An 18,545-nucleotide genomic window follows, 5' to 3' on the forward strand; every position below is an offset into this window, starting at 1 on the left:
AGAAGTTGTAATTACTTTGGTCCAGGAAGAATATTTGAAAACTAATCATTCAGTAGTTGGACTATTGTACATTTTTGAAAAAAAAACATAATTCTAACCATGCTCCTTGAACCATCTCTACTGTAAGACTACATTGTGCACCATACGAATTTATTAACAGCAAAATACAAATGGTATATAGGTTAATTAACCTAATTGGCTACAAAATAAAAATGTTGTGCAAGTATTTCATTTTTAATGAGATGACATTTCTAACCATGACTGTCATTTCCTGTTATTGAAGATTCCCTACCAGTCAATATGACTTGATAAAAGGGAGAATAAATCACATTTACATCAGAAACAAAAGCATGGAAAAGGTTCATCCCGAAATTAAATTATTCCTTTCAACTTAAACAATTTCTCTCCAATTCACCATCACATAAAGCAATAGCAAGTAACGAGTGCCATTCTTGTGTGAATTCTAACATGCTGTCAATGTTTTGCCTTGGAGTTCTGTGTTATTGCTTCAAGAAGTAACTTCTGTTACGCATTTAATTACAGCGCACTCAATGTAGCTTCAAATCATGATACTAACTGCTCAGACTTTAACAATGGGGATTTAGGGTGGCAAGCTCCTTTTTTTATATACATAATAATGTATGATCCTTTGTACTTCTGTCCTTTAGTATGTTATTTCAACACTTATAATAAAAATAAATTATCATTTATTTTAAATGTTTCATATGTCAAGGTTATCTGCAGGTTCTGTGTAATCCTTCTGTTCAGTTTCTACATCAGGTTATCAGGTGAATATTATACTCCAAATGTTTATTTATAGTATGAAATGCTTCAAATTGGAAAATTATCCCTTTCTTTCCCCCAGTTAATGTACTAAAATAACAGATCTATTTGAATCATTGGTCAACATGTGTTACAAGTCTGCCTTGGCACTGTTTCCTTTCGGTCAGAACATTGAGTGTTCTGACACCACTCCAGAGATGTAATTTAGGCTGACATATTTAGTGTAGCACAGAAGAAATGCTGCACAGTGGAGTCTTGAGGTGCAAACTTTCAAATTAAATGATAAAATACCTCAACTGTGTTCCCAGGTGGATTTTAAAAACAGATCCTAGTTAATTATAGAAGGAGGGCAGGGGAATTATTCTGTCTGATATTAATCCTATAATCAGCATCAAAACAGTCGTCCATTTATTTGTCTCATTTGCTGTTTGTGTGAGTACTTTTTTGTACTTTTTGAGGGGATGTAGATACTATTGGGGCCAGCATTCGTTGCCCATCGTTCATTTCCCTTGAACCGAGTGACATACTCAGCCATTTCAGAGGGCAGTTAAAAGCCAATCATATTTCTACCATAGTACAAAAATGACAAAGTTCATTGACTACACACTGACTTGGAACATTTTGAGGCTGCAAAGGAATCATATATGCATTTGATTAGATATCAAAAGAAAAAAAGATGAATATATTAAGCACAATATTCTAACTTCAGTATCAGGATAGTCAACCTAAACTAAAGGCATGATTTGGAGATGCCGGTGTTGGACGGGGGTGTACAAAGTTAAAAATCACACAACATCAGGTTATAGTCCAATAGGTTTAATTGGAAGCACACTAGCTTTCGGAGCGACGCTCCTTCATCTGATCACCTGATGAAGGAGCGTCGCTCCAAAAGCTAGTGTGCTTCCAATTAAACCTGTTGGACTATAACCTGATGTTGTATGATTTTTAACTTTAAACTAAAGGCAAAAGTGAGGACTGCAGATGCTGGAAATCAGAGTCTAGATTAGAGTGGTGCTAGAAAAGCACAGCAGGTCAGGCAGCATCCAAGGAGCAAGAAAATCGACATTTCAGGAAGGGCTTTTGCCCAAAACGCCGATTTTCCTGCTCCTCCGATGCTGCCTGACCTGCTGTGCTTCTCCAGCACCACTCTAATCTAGAACCTAAACTAGAGGTTTGGGCACAGACTGCATGATTTTCCAAATAAAAATCTTCTGGAGAATGGTGACTCTTCATTATGTTAATGAAAACAAAGAGTAACCGCAGCCTATTAGAGCCTTTGAAATATCATGTGAGCCTATTCTCTATCTATCACCAATGACTTTCCTTATGATTAGAAATACATACTTGCCCTGCTTAACAATTAAGAATATTGTGGTGATTTAATAAATTATCTCAGTAAGGTTATCTATTTTCATAAACTCCAAGAATCAAATCTGAAGCTTTCTTCATCTATGACTCAAATGTATTTACCTATAAACCTTTGGGGAAGTCAGCCTCTTATAGTTTATCCTTAGAATAGATAGAAAATTATTGACTGAATGTGGTTAAAGGTTTGCTGGTCTTCTTAATCCCTGTGGCAATGGAATGTGCTACTAAATTATAAGAAAGTATTGATTTGTTTCTCTCCTAAAAGTATATCTTACAATGCTTTTGTTTCAGTTCCAGTATCCAACCCTACAATAAAATGCAATTCTTTAAAAGATGTATATAAAACAGGAGAATGGGTAATCCTGCTTTGCCAGTCAACCAATGGAACTGTTCCTATAACTTATTCATTGTTCTCAAATAAAAGACTCATCTACTTGATCTCGAGATCTGATAGAGAGCCTGCAACTTTTAAAGTTCTCTTAAATGAAACCAAAGATGGCGGGGAGTACAAGTGCAAAGCTGAGAATGAAATTCCAAACTTGTCCAAATACAGCAAAGGAATAAACATTACAATAAAAGGTATGTTTTTTTCCAATCAGAGCTGTTAGAATGCAAAGAAGAGATTGCAACTAGGTTTCCTCTCTTTTTGATCAATTGTTTCCTCCTCAATGCACTCAATACATTGTTTGTCCGAACAGCAACATGAAAGTGGTTTACTGGGTTCTTAAAACAGATTCTAGAATAGTGTACATCTTACCATCACATGGATTATGGTGTCAAAATTATTTGCACATTCTCTTTTTGTTCCAGTAGCTGTCCAGCCAAAGTGATTAAAAACTCTAGCAGTCCTGGAAACACGAGGGGAAAGGAGTTCTTTTGCTGGTTGCTGTTAATCTCTCCGCAATGAAGGGATGCGGCATATGTTTGGTGATCAGTACATCAATTGGAATGAGGCAACACAGAAAAAGTTTTGACACTTGCATATTTTCTATAGAGTATTACAAGAAACTATCTTATGTACTGCGTAAACTTTCAAAGAGTGAAAGAAAGAAATACCAACAATGACAAACTTGAAATTTCAATTCCAGACTTAGATAGTTGGGTAATGTTGAGGTGTCATACTAAGACTAGGTCTTAAGTGCAATAAATTGTTGTAGATCTCGAGTAAAAGCACAAAATTTTTATTTTGTCCAAGTTAAATCCAAATATTTCCCTGGAAGGAGGCATGTCACTGACTAGAAGACAATCAAAGGCATTCAATCCAATAGAAAATAAGTGCTGGAAGAAATATTTTACAAAATGTATAATCAAAGTGTGCCCCAATTTTCTCCTTGAACTAATGCCTCCAATCATTTCCAGAGATGACTTTTCTCTGGCAATCTATTATAAATCCCACAAGAGCAAACACTACATGTCCATTTTTTATTATAAATTCCTATGTCCACATTTATAACAGAAAGTAGTCTGTGTAAAACTTATTATAAACACCTATGTACATTTTACACCAGCAGTAATACAGTAATACACCTCTGCTTGCATCTTCCTGGACCTTAACCAACACTCCACAAAAACTCCTAAACTTCAACCAGCTCTACTTTGCTGTTTAAGAATAGTATTATTTAGAGTTAAATAACATCAATTATATAAATCTAAGATGCTATAACTTGTATATGTTGTTTGGATAATAACCTGTGAATCCTAGTTTAGTAACCTCCACTTTTACCACTATATCTGAATACTTCACTAGATTTTGATAACCCTATGCAGAAGCCCATAGCAGTTTGACTTGTAAACAATTGTAAACATTTTGAATAGGAGAGACATGCTTTCCACAAATCCAACTTTCTGCTATCATTTTTCTACCAAAATTTAACAATGGCATAATCAATTACAATGTTTCCCATTCAAACACACTACATACTGCCACAATGCTATTTTGAGGATCTGGTCACTAATTTGAGACTGCACAATGAATTTCATAAAGCCCCTCAATTTCATCACCAATTTACATGTTTTAAAAATCTTCAGTTAGTTATATTAATAATAGTACTACTGTTAAAATGATTACTATTACAAATATTTGAGCCAGAAATTCAGGAACATAAAGTAATTGCTGCAGACTCAGATATGCCATCTATGCTTAGCAATAATTCATTCAATTCTAATCAACACCTGCTTAAAAGTAGCTTACAGGACAAAAATGCAAGTTGTGGTATTTAATACTTGAATGGATAGCAGCTCCAGGGCAGAACTATGACCACCAAATTCCTGTCATTGAGCTGCAGTATGCAGATGACACCTGCATATGCACAAACTCAAAGGCTGAGCTACAAACCATCGTCAATGCATTCACCAAGGCATGTGAGAATGGGCCTCAGACTAATGTAAAAACAATGACTGCAGATGCTGGAAACCAGATTCTGGATTAGTGGTACTGGAAGAGCACAGCAATTCAGGCAGCATCCGAGGAGCAGTAAGATCGACGTTTCGGGCAAAAGCCCTGATGAAGGGCTTTTGCCCGAAACGTCGATTTTACTGCTCCTCGGATGCTGCCTGAACTGCTGTGCTCTTCCAGCACCACTAACTCAGACTAATGTAACACTGCCATTACCCGCCCCCCCACCAAAACCCTGACCTTCAAATTCCACAACGAGTCACTGGACGACATGAACTGTTTGCCATATCTTAGGAGCCTCCTCTCAGTACGAGCAGATGTTAACTATGAAATCTAATATCCACTCTGTGCCATTGAGGTTGTTTTGGACACATGAGGGACAGAGTGTTTCAAGTCCGAGACCTCAAAACAAGCATCAAGTTCATCGTCTGTAGAGCAGCCATGGTCACAACTCTCCTGGATGCTTCAGAAATATGGATGATGTGCAGCAGACCCCCAATCCTTGGAGAGTTACCAGTAAACTGCTGTCACAAAGTCTTGCAAATCCATTGGCTGGATCAGTGTATCAATGATAGCGTATTTTCCCAGACCAAAATTTCTAGTTCAAAGGCATTGGTCATGAACAACCATTTGTGATGGCAGGCCACATTATCTGCATGTCTGACACAATACTCTGTAAACAAGTACTCTGCTTACCATTGTGAAGCTTGAAGCAATGACTAAGAGGGCAGAGGACACCCTGAAAACCCCATAAACAAATGCAACATCCCCATTGATGTATGGGGTTTCCCTTGAATGTACAAACATAGCAACGAACATACCAAGTGTAATGAAGTAGAGCATATGGAGGCCAGTGCAAGTAGTAGAGAGTGTGTTCAGAATCCAGAGCATTCCATTCACTTACTTCATCAAACACCACCTTCCACACCAGAGGCAGAATCTTTGACGCCAGGATTGAACTATTCAGCTACTGGATTAGCGGTGCTGGAAGAGCACAGCAGTTCAGGCAGCATCCAAGGAGCTTCGAAATCTGCCTGAACTGCTGTGCTCTTCCAGCACCACTAATCCAGAATCTGGTTTCCAGCATCTGCAGTCATTGTTTTTACCTATTCACCTACTGCAGAACCCATTCCTCATCAGACTGGAAGCAAGTAATCATTGAGCCTGAGGGACTGCCAAAGAAGAAGCCTGAGTGTTTGCCATGTGGAATTGAAATCAGTTGTTAAATCATTCACACAGCAATAGTGACTGATAGTTTCATTGACCACCAAGGCTTAATTATTTTACAGTCAACAGAACCTCTTTTGAATTGAAATAGATTGTAGCATGTTTTCTGTGACAACCTGTTAGCAGTAAAAATTAGGGCAGAACAGTGATGGTAACTTAGTTCCAATTCAGACACCATACATAAGCCTTTCCAGAAGTCGTTAATGTAAGTTCAAATCTTAAATTTATAAGTGCGCAGCCCCTTGTATATACCAGAGTATAGTTTGTGAAACTGAGACAAAACTCCTAGAACTGAAAACTGGAAAACATTGTATTGTGAATGGGGAAAGTTATGGTTGATGGCAGGAATGGTTGCTCAATTGGTTGTGGTGAGAAAATGATACCCTTCAGGGTTCCATGCTCTGTGGATTCTCCAGTCAACAGGCCATCTGGGAAGCCTTTAGAGATGGAGGCTACATTCACCTCTCCCCCCACATGGCCAATGCTTTTGGCCCTACATATATCCTCCATCTGTGCATAGTCACCAGGAATGGTGGTCTGCATCTCTTTATATACTTCAGCACCACCCACTTCTAACTGAGAAACAATTGATCTTTCATACAGGGCTACCAGACCTCCAAGAAGTCTTGAACTTGTCTTTTTGTTGGGGTGACCAGCAGGTGTTCTGTACATTTATTGAGGAGGCTCATGCTGGACTGCAATTGTCAACTCCTTCCTTTTTGGATGATTCCTTTCTAGAGCTGGGAGTCCTTTCCAAGCCTGGCACTGCAGTCCCCAAGGATGATGATTTTTGTCGGTGACTGTGGTGACCAGGATGGAGTTAAAGCCGCCTTTGGAGTCATCACTGGCATCAAAGGTTGGAGCAGAGGCACTCATGACCATCGCCGGCTAGTGCTTAGCAAGTTGTAGATGGAAGGACATGAGACAATCATTGATGCCAGCAGGGAGCTTAGAGTCAGTTGATGGTTTTGTTCTTCAAATCAAATCCAATTCCATGCATCCTGATTGTTCCTCTGACTTTCCTATCCAGGAGAAGGTGTAACCACTACCTCCTTCCCTTAGCTTGCTCCTCCAGTCTCCTGCAGGTACTTCAACATTGTGAACTGAGGGCAGTGCTATCAAAGGTACTTTTTTTATTTTGGAATGTACTACTCAGGGAAACCAACTATGACAATCTTCACACGAGTGGTAATCTGACCAGACAAGATGACCATTCTACCTGCCTCCCAAACCCCACCATGTCCATACACAAATAACTTCTGGTGGGATTTCTACCATGCAGGAGCCCACCATCATCTGCCTATAAAATTATACTTTTGATTAGATTATTAGATTAGATTATATTAGATTACAGTGTGGAAACAGGCCCTTCGGCCCAACAAGTCCACACCGACCCGCCGAAGCGAAACCCACCCATACCTCTACATTTACCCCTTATCTAACACTACGGGCAATTTAGTATGGCCAAATCACCTGACCCTGCACATCTTTGGACTGTGGGAGGAAACCGGTAGCACCCGGAGGAAACCCACGCAGACACGGGGAGAACGTGCAAACTCCACACAGTCAGTCGCCTGAGGCGGGAATTGAACCCGGGTCTCTGGCGCTGTGAGGCAGCAGTGCTAACCACTGTGCTGCCTTTTGTTTCTTGTGACCAAACACCTTTCTTGGAGTGGCCCAGGAAACAGATGCAAAAGAAATTTGAGGGATCCAGGCCTGATGTTCCAGCCAGAGAAGTTGGCCCCTGGTTCCATATAGCATTGATTAGTCTCACCTGGTACTAACATCAACCTTTTGCTTAGAAATCTGAGGGGTGTGGTGCAGAAATTCACAGCTCTATCCCACTTATATTTACACCCAGAAGGCTTGGTAATTATTAGAATCTCTGCCCACAATATTAAATCTCTGTGGCTTCGACATTAAACCAGAATCTATTGTGAACAGACCTGACCCTAACTTTCAACCATTCTAGCTCACTCTTGCCAGATTTCCTTCTTGTTAGGGAACTGGGCTGTGCATTCTTGGAACATGGGTTACATATTTGGGAATCTATTGCTGATCTTTGGTGGCTTCCTATGTGCACACCACAGTAACCTCTTCAATTTCAGGCTGTACCTTGTACATTTTAGATCTCAACACATGAATTGTATTGGAGCTGGCCACTTAATGGTTACAATCTCAATCGTTTTCCCCGATAATGTCGCGATAACAAGTAAAACACTTTTGTAAAGTGGTTAACTGCAAATGGGAAATCGGTACAATACATCATTTACATTTGAACAGAAAATAGCATTAAATTGAAGTGTTAATGGCCAGGTGCCCTGATTTAGTTTGTTGTTTGTACTAAAAGAAAATCATTATTTTGCATTATTTGATGGTTTCTAGCCTTGGAATCTTTGAGCTGGAAAAGGAAGAATATTCTGGAAGGGGATAATCTTAAGAGTAGTTTAGGACTTGCCTTGATTTCAAAAGTGTATTTCTGTGCTGTTGAATTCTCAGATTATTGTACACATTCTCAGATCTAATCAGCTGAAGGAACCAAAGCACCTTTATATAGAGCCATTTCTTTAATTGTGCCTTAATCAAATTGCTTAATCACTCAGTCAGCTATAAAGTACTTCAGAGGAAATGGAATTTAAGAACTTGTGTAAAGTAAAAATAAAATGCATTGTCAACAGTTCAGTGATCATTGGAGTAAAAGCAGAAGTTCAGAGAGATCATTGGGTGAAAAACAATTATTTGAAGTCTCTGATGTCCAAAAAACAATTAGGATACAAAGGTCAATAGGAGGAGAAGCCACAGAGACTGGAGAGACAATTGGAGACCAGTACCAGTAATACACATCTGACTAATAGAAACAAGCATTTGTACAGTAGCAAGTCCAGTGTACAGTAGCTAGGAAGAGATGGTTATTACTAATTTCAAATTTCATTTACTTTGGTTGGAAAGAAGAATCATAGCAGTATTAACAAATTAGTCTGCAGCTATTCCAAGAATATTTAGGTATGACGGCAATGTGAAATGCATCACCATCACTGGTTGTTGCCGTAATCATTACAGTATACAGGGTAGCATAGATTGTAGTAAAATTAGGCCATTAACACAAAGATAGAGTTGCTGATATTAAAATGAAAAAAGATAAATATCATAAATTTTGGATATCATGTATATCCAAATCCTGACAGATTTATAGCTGAAATTTACAGTTCAGTTATTCTCAGCTCACTTTATTGCCATTTAAGTTGAAGACTCCCCTTGATTATGAATCCCCCTGTGTAGAAGCAGAGAGATTGATTAGCAGAGCGTATTCTTAAAATGTTGGGTGGGTACGTCTTATGTCCGTTTTTGTCACATTAGTCAAACAATATCCAAATTTAAAAATGGCCATTCCATTCTTTAATGTCATCTGTCACACTGTAATTCGGGAGTTCTGAGTGTTCGTTGTTTTTTTTCAATTTGATCATGGAGATGTGGGTGTCATTGGGTTATATCAATATTTTTTGTCTGTCCCTAATTGCCCCAGAGAGGCTGTGATGAGCTGCCTTCTAGAACTGCTGCTGTTCTTAGACTGGAGATAAGCTGTTAGAAAGGAAGGTCCAAATCCAACAAAAATGAAGGAATGGCAATATATTTCTAAGTCAGGGTAGTATGTGGCTTGAGAAGGAATATTTTCAATAATTTATATTAAAAATCAACTTGGACTGGAAGGACCACAAGCAATAAATGCGATGAACAGTTTCACCATTAAATTGTTGTGTGAAATCTGCTCGCTGGGATTAGCAATAATTCATATCTCATTTGGGTACACTCGACAAAAGTCAAGTAATGCCATTGAATAATTGGTTGTATGCCATCTACTTGAAAATTTCCTCCACTATTAATGGGTCCCGTTGTCCTTTTTTACCAGGTTACCCAAACACTAATTTCAATGCTGTTCTCATGCTCACCAGTGCTTGTTTCTGCCAGGACATTCCTGTTTTCTCACTGCTAGCACTATGTTTAAATCCTAGCTGTGTAAGTTCAAATACTGCCAGCTAGGAATTGCCCCAGAAATTCCTGATAAGGGCACGTTGGCACTCTGATTTGCAGACAGGGTCCTGGTGGATGGGGTTGTGAAGAAGACAACTATCCAACAGGTGGTCTCAGAGACCATAGCACCAGACTGTGCCACACTGAATTGCCACAGTCCTTCTGTGTTCTGCAAGGGTATCTTCTCTGTGCTGGCTGTGGAAGAAATGTCTGAGGTCCCTAGTACTCAGTGGACTGCCGCAGACCAAGTGCCTACTCAGCCGCAGACAGAATATCCTGTTGAGTCGGCCATTAATATCTTTGCCAAAATGCACAAGCTGATACAGAATCAGCAAGAAGCTTATCAGAGACACTCTGGAAACTGGACTGAAGGATGGAGAGGTCTACCAATGTCATCTGAACTGTGCTGGTTCTGGCAGATGCACGTGTCTGACTCTCCATGAAAGAGCCAGGTTGAGCACACCAAGTGTCTGACAGATATGTGCATAGACTTGCACTCCATCACTGAAATCATTGCCTATATCAAGGCAATAAGGGTACAACAGACCTTGACCACACTCCAGGTGCCTCTTGCTCACAGGCCGGTGCTGGGAGATACCCAGTCTGAGGTAGAAATACAAACAGGGCTCGCGCAAGTCTCCTCTTGGAAGTGCCTGGCCCCTCCTGTTCCACCCAGCCTGCAATCCCTAACCCTGGTGGAAGTTAAAATTGATGAGGATGAACCTAGTTCTGGCTATTACACTCACAGCATTACTGAGCCCTCTAGCCACAAACAATCCAGGCTTGCCCATCCAAAACTCCAACACCAAAAGGGGATAGGGTAAACATTCTCATCCCAGTTGTGGAACCTGGGACAGCACCTAGGTATAGTAGAAAGAAGATTAAAATAAAAATTGGGAGAGGGCCTGATGATGCACCAGGTGAAATTTGATTGCAAACAGATTATCAAGTTTACCGTGTAAGCAATTGACATTTTAGCTGCAGGATAGCCATCATGAGCACTACATGATGTTCTAACCCTGTCAGAAACACAGTTACTTTTCTATAATACACGTATTAGCATGAAAAAGGTGAGGATTGCACATGCTGGAGGTCAGAGTCAAAAAGTGGGATGCTGGAAGAGCACAGCTGGTCAGGCAGCATCCAAGGAGCAGGAGAATCGACATTTTGAGCATAAGCAATTCCTGATGAAGAGCTTATGCTCAACGTTGACTCTCGTGCTCCTTGGATGCTGCCTGACCAGCTGTGCTTTTCCAGTGCCACACATGGAGTCATAGTCATAGAGTTGTACAGCATGGAAACCGACCCTTCGGTCCAACCCGTCCAAGCCGAACAGATATCCCAACCCAATCTAGTCCCAACTGCCAGCACCTGGCCCATATCCCTCCAAACCCTTCCTATTCATATATCCATCCAGATGCCTCTTAAATGTTGCAATTGTACCAGTCTCCACCACTTCCTCTGGCAGCTCATTCCATACACGTACCACCCTCTGCGTGAAAAGGTTGCCCCTCAGGTCTCTTTCTTTTCTGAACCCTTTCAAGTTTCACAACATCTTTCCGATAGGAAGGAGACCAGAATTGCACGCAATATTCCAACAGTGGCCTGACCAAAGTCCTGCAACATGACCTCCCAACTCCTGTACTCAATGGTCTGACCAATAAAGGAAAACATACCAAACGCCTTCTTCACTATCCTGTCTACCTGCGACTGCACTTTCAAGGAGCTATGAACCTGAACTCCAAGGTCTCTTTGTTCAGCACACTCCCTAGGGGGTATAAGTGTATAAGTCCTGCTCAGAATTGCTTTCCCAAAATGCAGCACCTCGCACTTATCTGAATTAAACTCTATCTGTCACTTATCAGCCCATTGGCCCATCTGGTCCAGATCCTGTTGTAATCTGAGGTAGCCCTCTCTTGACAATAATAGTATGAAACTTTGATGTGATTGGATGAGGCAGTATCACATGTTGTGAAGGCTTACTTGAGTTTATAATTGTGAATTTAATAAAACAGGAAAAATGAATAACGAATAAATCAGTAAACTAAAATGGAGGTTTGCAGCCCTCTGCACCTTCAAAGCATTTACATTCAGTGAAGGATGACTTCAGCCAAGATTAGAGTGGTGCTGGAGAAGCATAGCAGGTCAGGCAGCATCCAAGGAGCAGGAATATTGATGTTTCAGGCAAAAGCCCTTAATGCAATGCAGATCCATTGAAAGCAGTTGCCAAAGAGGTTCTGCCTGGGTTACTGCAGCTGACACTGTTGTGTTGTAGGATGGTGAAGGTGATGTACCTTCTGATAAACAGCCTCATTTTCCTAATTGTCACAATGCTGTGGCTCTCACAGAATTTTATGACCCATCATTTAGATTTGTGTGCTCTGTTATCTGGAGCAAAGCATCCAAGGATTAAGCAGTGCCCTCTGTCTGTAACGTACTGTAATGAATCCCCAGTCCTGACAAGCATGGGAACTTCATGACCCCCTCAGCCCCTGTGCATGAAAGTATCGTATTGTGTATAAACTGAACATTGTGACATGGTGTCCTGATGCCTACCTCTATACAGAGTATACAGCCTGTTTGTACTTCTCACATCTGTATGGCATTCCATGATAGATTAACAACAATAGGTCTCCACTTTCACCGTATCGTGAGGGCATCTTTGGTTGTCAACTCTACGTTAGGAGGCCACTCCATATCTGCTGAGAGTTGAATTTGTGTGCCTGAATTGATATGGATCAATTCCAATGAACTAATCCAGGTAGTATTAAGAACAAAGCAACTTTTCAATAATGTGATCACAGCATCTATAAATGACATATCAACATCCATCTCCAAACATTGAGTCAGTGAGGCTTCCAACAAGGAAGTCAATGGGATGCCTCTATATGTACTTTTTACATCGTAGACCTGATTCAGTTGTATGCTACACAAGCCATTTGGCACATATGCAGTAGGAGATTGTAAGCGTCGTAGGAAGAATAAGAATTTCTATTGCCAGCCTCCACATTACCAATAAAAGGCAGCACTGTGCACATTTTATAGTTCAAAGTGTAAGGCGAACAGCACCTGAACATCATGCAGGCGATAAGACCTTCAATTGCCTGTAAATTGTAGAGGTTATTTGAAAATTTATAGCTCACCTGACATAATTTCTGCTTCACAGCCATTACTAGGATTAATTTGTACTGTACAATGACATGGTCAAGATTACTTGTGCCCAGGAATTTTGGTTGACATGGTCAGTGCGTGAGATTCACAATGATAATTCTGTGAGATCAGAAGATGTCTTTGACCTGTACAGTGTGATTGTTCATTGCAACTATTCCTCAAAGGGATCAGAACCCTCAAGATCTAATGTTTCAATCAAGTGACATTTTACTCACCTAGACTCTAACAGATACACGCCTCACCTGTCCAACCTTTCCTGATAAGAGAACCTGTCTATTCCACATATTAGTTTAGTAAACCTTCTCTGCACTGCTTCCAATACATTATATCTTTTCTTAACTTTAGTGATCAATATACAGTAATCCAGATGTGGTCTCACCTGGATTATTTGACAGATTGGGAAGCCAATGGGCAGTCTCCCAATGCCAACTAGGATTTCCAACTGTCAAATGGAATGCTCATCAAGCCAGTAAGTCATCCGCAAATAGGTAATGACGTCCCAGCTAGATGTTAGATGCTCCAATTCATGTACAAGGCTCCATGCTAGTAATCGGCTGCAACTTATAGTAAGGAAGCATTCCCTCATGTCAGATGGCTCTAATTCTTTTGGCTCCTATATCAACTGAGCGGCATGGCCCCCCATGCTCACCGCCATCCACAATCTGATAATGGGGCTGATTGTTTAGCACCAGATGACTTCCTATTGGATCTTTAAGCTCAGGAGCCCACCTGCTATCCCTAACTGGAGTGGAAGTCCTTGAAGAGGCAGTCGTCTCCCAGATCTGCTTATGAGTCCCATTGTCATTTTTTCCAGGTTCTCCAAACACCTATTTCTTGCCCAATGTATGACAAGTGACAAAAATTTAGCCTGTGGATCTGCAATGACTTCATGTCATAACCATAACTCATTCTAGTCCCCTTTAATCATCAGCTTACAGAAACATAGATAGGGAAATTTAGATAGTAATCAGAGGGGATTGTAATGAGTGAGACGTAGAGTACAAGTAAGCAAAGGTCTTGAGCAGTGGAAATGTATTGCATAAGGGGAACCAACTCAGTTAATGAACCAAGAGTTCAAGCTTTCATAAAGATAGATGTAATTTTAGCATTGTGTGATGGTGCAGACATTGGCAGATTTTCAATCAAAATGTTACAGATGGTAGCTTCCAAGAATAGAATATCAATGTCCAACCTTATCTGCTAATTTTGTATTTCTTCTTTTAGCAGCATTTGACAGTTTCGGGGCGATCTCTCTCCTTATACCTCTCAATGTTTTAGAATCTTTAAGTGCAGAGATCGTCCTGAGAAATGTTGTAAACAGGTTATGAATGAAATCTGAGGATTTAGATTAGCTATCTTTTAGAGCCATACAGCATAGAAATAGGCCCTTCTGCCCACCATGAATATGCTGACCAACAAATATTAAACTACACTCCCGTTTACCTGCGCTTGGTCCATTGCCTACAATGCCCCGGCATTTTAAGTGCTCATCCAGATGCTTTTAAAATGTTGTGAGAGCACATGCCTCTTCATTCCCTCAGGCAGCATTCTGTTTATGTCTATCACCTCCTGGGTGAAAAATTGTTTCTTCAGATCTCCTCTAAACTACTTCTTCATCATTATAAACTTATGACCTCTGCTCTTAGACACCTTCTGCCATGGAGAAGAAATTCTCATGATCTGTTTCTGCCTCTCATAATTTTGTATACCACAGTCAGATTCCCCCCTCAATATCCTCTGCTTTAGGGAAAAAAAACATAGCCTATCCAGTGTCTCCTCCTAACAAATCCTCTTCTAACAACATCTCCTGTGCACCCTCCCCAGTAAAATCATGTTTTTCCAATAGTGTGGCAACCAGAAATGTATATGGGATTCCATCTGTGGCCTAACCAATGTTTTATAAAGTTGTAACAAGACTTTCTTGCTCCTATATTATATGGCTGGGTAATGAAGGCAAGCATCCTATATGCCTTCTTCACCATGCTATCAACCTGTGCTGACATCTTCAGGAATCGATGTACATGTACACCAAGGTCTCTGTGTTCCTCAGTACTTCCTAATGACCTAGCATATATTGTGCATATCTGTTCCGTATCAAACCTCCCAAAACACATCTCCTCACACTTACTAGGATTACTGCCATTGCTATGCCCAGTTTATCAGCTAATTTATATCAACCTGTAGCCTGAGACCATTTTCCTCATTAATACCACCACCAATTTTCATGCCATCTGCACACTTGTGGATTATACCTTCTATATTCACATCCAAGTTGTTAATGTATATAGCAAACAGCAAAGGTCCCAGCATTGATCCCTGTTGTATACCACTGGTCACAGGCTTCCAATTACAAAAAGAAATCCTACACCACTCTTTCCCTCCTATTTGTAAGTCAATTTTAGATCCAGTTTGCCAATATGCCTTGGTTCCCATTGAAGTCCCTAACGTTCATGACTGCACTAACGTCATTAATATATTTAATTACCTTTTCAAAAAACGTAATAAACTATGTCAGATAGGATCTACTCTGACAAATCCATGCTGAATATCCCTGTTCAATCAATGGCTTTACTAATATTGATTAATCTCCTCCTTCAGAAATTTTTCCACTGACATCAGACGAACTGCTCTATACTTACGTGACCTATCCTTGCTGCCCTTCTTGAACAAAGGAAAAACATTAACTATCCTTCAGTCATCTGGTGCTTCATCTGTGGGCAGTGAAGTATTGAATATATCTGTCAGGGATCCAACAACCTCATCCCTTGCCTCCCATAGCAGTGTAGGATACATTTCATCAGACCTTGGGGATTTATACACTTGTATGCCAGCTAAAGCATCTAATATATCTTCCTTATTAATCTTAATGTGATCTAGAATCTCACCATCCCAACTCAGATCCTTGGATACAATCAATGCCTTTCTCTCCGTGAATACAGATGAGAAAGTTTCATTTAAGACCTCATCAATGTTCACTGTCTCCACACACAGGTTGCCTTTTTGGTCTCTATAGGTCCCACTTTTTCTCTGGTAATCCTCTTAATCTTAACATACTTATCAAAGGCTTTGGAGTTTTCCTTGAACCTATCAGACAATGATATTTCCTGGCCTTTCTCTGCCCTCCTAATTCCTTGTTAAGCAACCTCCTACACACTGTACTTTTGAAAGGCTTTCCCTGTTTTTAATCTCCCGCACTTGACATATGCTTCCTTCTTTTTCTTTATCAAACTCTCAAAATCCCTTGACATCCAGGGTACCCTGGACTTATTACCCTTGCTCTTAAGAAGAACACACAGGCCCTGAACTCTCTCAAACTACTTTTAAAAGACACTCACTTCCCAAATGTAGACTTAACTACAAATGGCTGCTCCCAGTCTGTTTGCCAGATTCTGTCTAATGATATTGAAATCAGCCTTCCCCCAGTTTAGACACTTAACGTCTGCACTATGTTTATCCCTTTCCATGATAACTTTGAAACTTACAGAGTTATCATCATCACTATCCATAAAATTCTCACCCACCGAAACTTCAACCACCTGACCAGCTTCATTGCCTAGGATTAGGTTTAGCCTTGCCCCATTTGTTTGGATTAGTGGTGCTGGAAGAGCACAGCAGTTCAGGCAGCATCCGAGGAGCTCTCTCCTGGATGCAATTTGAAAATTCCACCCCTTCTACACTTCCACACTAAAGTGATCACAGTTAATGTTAGCAAAGCTGAAGTCTCCTTCAACTAAACTTTTCTGTGATTTACATGTGTATCTGCTTCTCTATCTTCCCCCGACTATTGGGAGACCTGTAGTACAATCCCAGCAGCAAAATCGCCCATTTCTACCCAGATAGTCTAATTTGAAGACCTTCTAGAACATCCTCTTATTATTGCAGTGATGGTTTCTTTTATCAATAATGAAATGCCTCCACCTCATAACTTCCTCTCCCATTGCACCTGAAACTTGTATACCCTGGAATGTTGAGTTCCCATTCCTGTGCTTCCTTCAACCATGTCTCAGTGATTACAACAATGTCACATTCCCATGCGTTGATCAATACTCTAAGTTCATCACTTTATCAGTCAAGCTCCTTGCATTAGATAGATATAATTTAGCTTTCTAGACCTCCCATGTGCTCTCCTATACTGGACTGTCCTAGCATTCCTCCTACATCTGACTGGACCTTGCTCCCGAACTTACATCTATTCTGTGCCCCTTCTACTTGAGATCAGTTTAAGACCTCCCAAGCAAGGATATTGAACCCATTCTGGTTCAGTTGCAGCCATAGCAGCTTTACAGATCCCACCTTCCCCAGAGGCTGTCCCAGTGATCCAAAAATCTAAAGCTTTTCCTCCTACACTATCTCTTTAGCCACGTCTTCTTCTGTCTTCTCTTCCTATTCGTATACGAGGTAGTGTATGACCCTGGAGGTAAGCTGGTGATTATAACTTTTTAAATCAACTAACTAACTCTGTCAATTCTGCTGCAGGACCTAATTCTTTTCTTCGCGCTCCCCCCTTCAGAATGCCCTGTAGCCACTCTGAGCCATCTCCAGTCCTGGCACTAGGGAGGCAACATAGCATTCAACAATCTCATTTGTTACCATAGAACCATCTCTTGGCTTCCCTTACAGTTGAGCCCCCCATCACTAAAGCTTTTCCAGTTTTTTTCTTCCTCTGCTGTGCCATAAATCTGATTGTTGAGAATCCACCCCACCAGTATCCAACACAGTATCTCTGTTTGAGAGGAAAATGACTATAGGGGGCTCTCATCCTACCTGCCCACACTTCCTAACCTTTCTGGTGGATACACCTCCCAACCGCCCCCCCCCCCCCCCCCCCACACCATGCTTTTCCATTTATGTTGCCCTTATTAATTGTGTGACCAATTTGCTAAACATCCTAACCACAATGTCCCCATAGTGAGTCCACCCGCAGCTCCAGTTGCTCCATGAAGTCAATCAGCAATTGCAACCAGACACACCAGACACACATATGTAGTCACTATGGACATGGGAAGCGTCCCTGGTTTCCGACATATCACAGTAGGAGCATTTCACAAAGCTGAGGTCACCTGCCATTGTGAACCTTATTGCTACAGACAATAAACTAGGAACCAATTACTCAACCTTGTCCATTAGTCACCAAAGCAGATTTCTCTCTCTCCCCCTCTCAGTTCTTTATAAACTACAAACAATACTGTGTCTCCCTCCCGGTACTACTCACTCAGTTTCTAAAGCTGGTTTCCAAACAACCAATCCTCTTGCCCTGTGTTACTTTTTGACCCTTAGGAGCCTCACCTTAGGATTCAGGTTCAATCCTCTGACTGAGTTTGATCCACACCTTTCCTACTGCAATTCTGACTGAACTCGATCCACTCCTCTCCCACTCCCTCTCCCTCTCCATCTCTGACTGAGCTCAATTCTCCTCCCTCTCCCTCTCCCTCTCCCACTCTGACTGAGCTCAATCCTCTCCATCTCCCTCTCCCACTCCAACTGAGCTCAATTCTCTTCCCTCTCCCTCTCCCTCTCCGACTGAGCTCAATCCGCTCCTCTCCCTCTCCCACTCCGACTGAGCTCAATCCTC

The 18,545-nt window shown here is 40.9% G+C and overlaps 1 protein-coding gene across 7 annotated transcripts in view; it reads left to right on the plus strand.

Annotated features, from left to right (window-relative positions):
- Nucleotides 1-18,545, plus strand: part of LOC122562260 (platelet endothelial cell adhesion molecule-like) — an 86,190-nt gene that overhangs the window by 36,085 nt on the left and 31,560 nt on the right. For 5 of the 7 annotated variants that reach the window (XM_043715026.1, XM_043715025.1, XM_043715024.1 and 2 more), the window contains exon 7: nt 2,443-2,730. The exons of the other annotated variants lie outside the window; for them this stretch is intronic. In XM_043715026.1, the coding sequence (XP_043570961.1) occupies nt 2,443-2,730 (288 nt within the window). The remainder of the gene's footprint in view (nt 1-2,442; nt 2,731-18,545) is intronic. 7 annotated transcript variants of the gene reach the window in all.

This window comes from Chiloscyllium plagiosum, chromosome 24, assembly GCF_004010195.1.
Source record: "Chiloscyllium plagiosum isolate BGI_BamShark_2017 chromosome 24, ASM401019v2, whole genome shotgun sequence".
NCBI lineage: Eukaryota > Metazoa > Chordata > Chondrichthyes > Orectolobiformes > Hemiscylliidae > Chiloscyllium > Chiloscyllium plagiosum.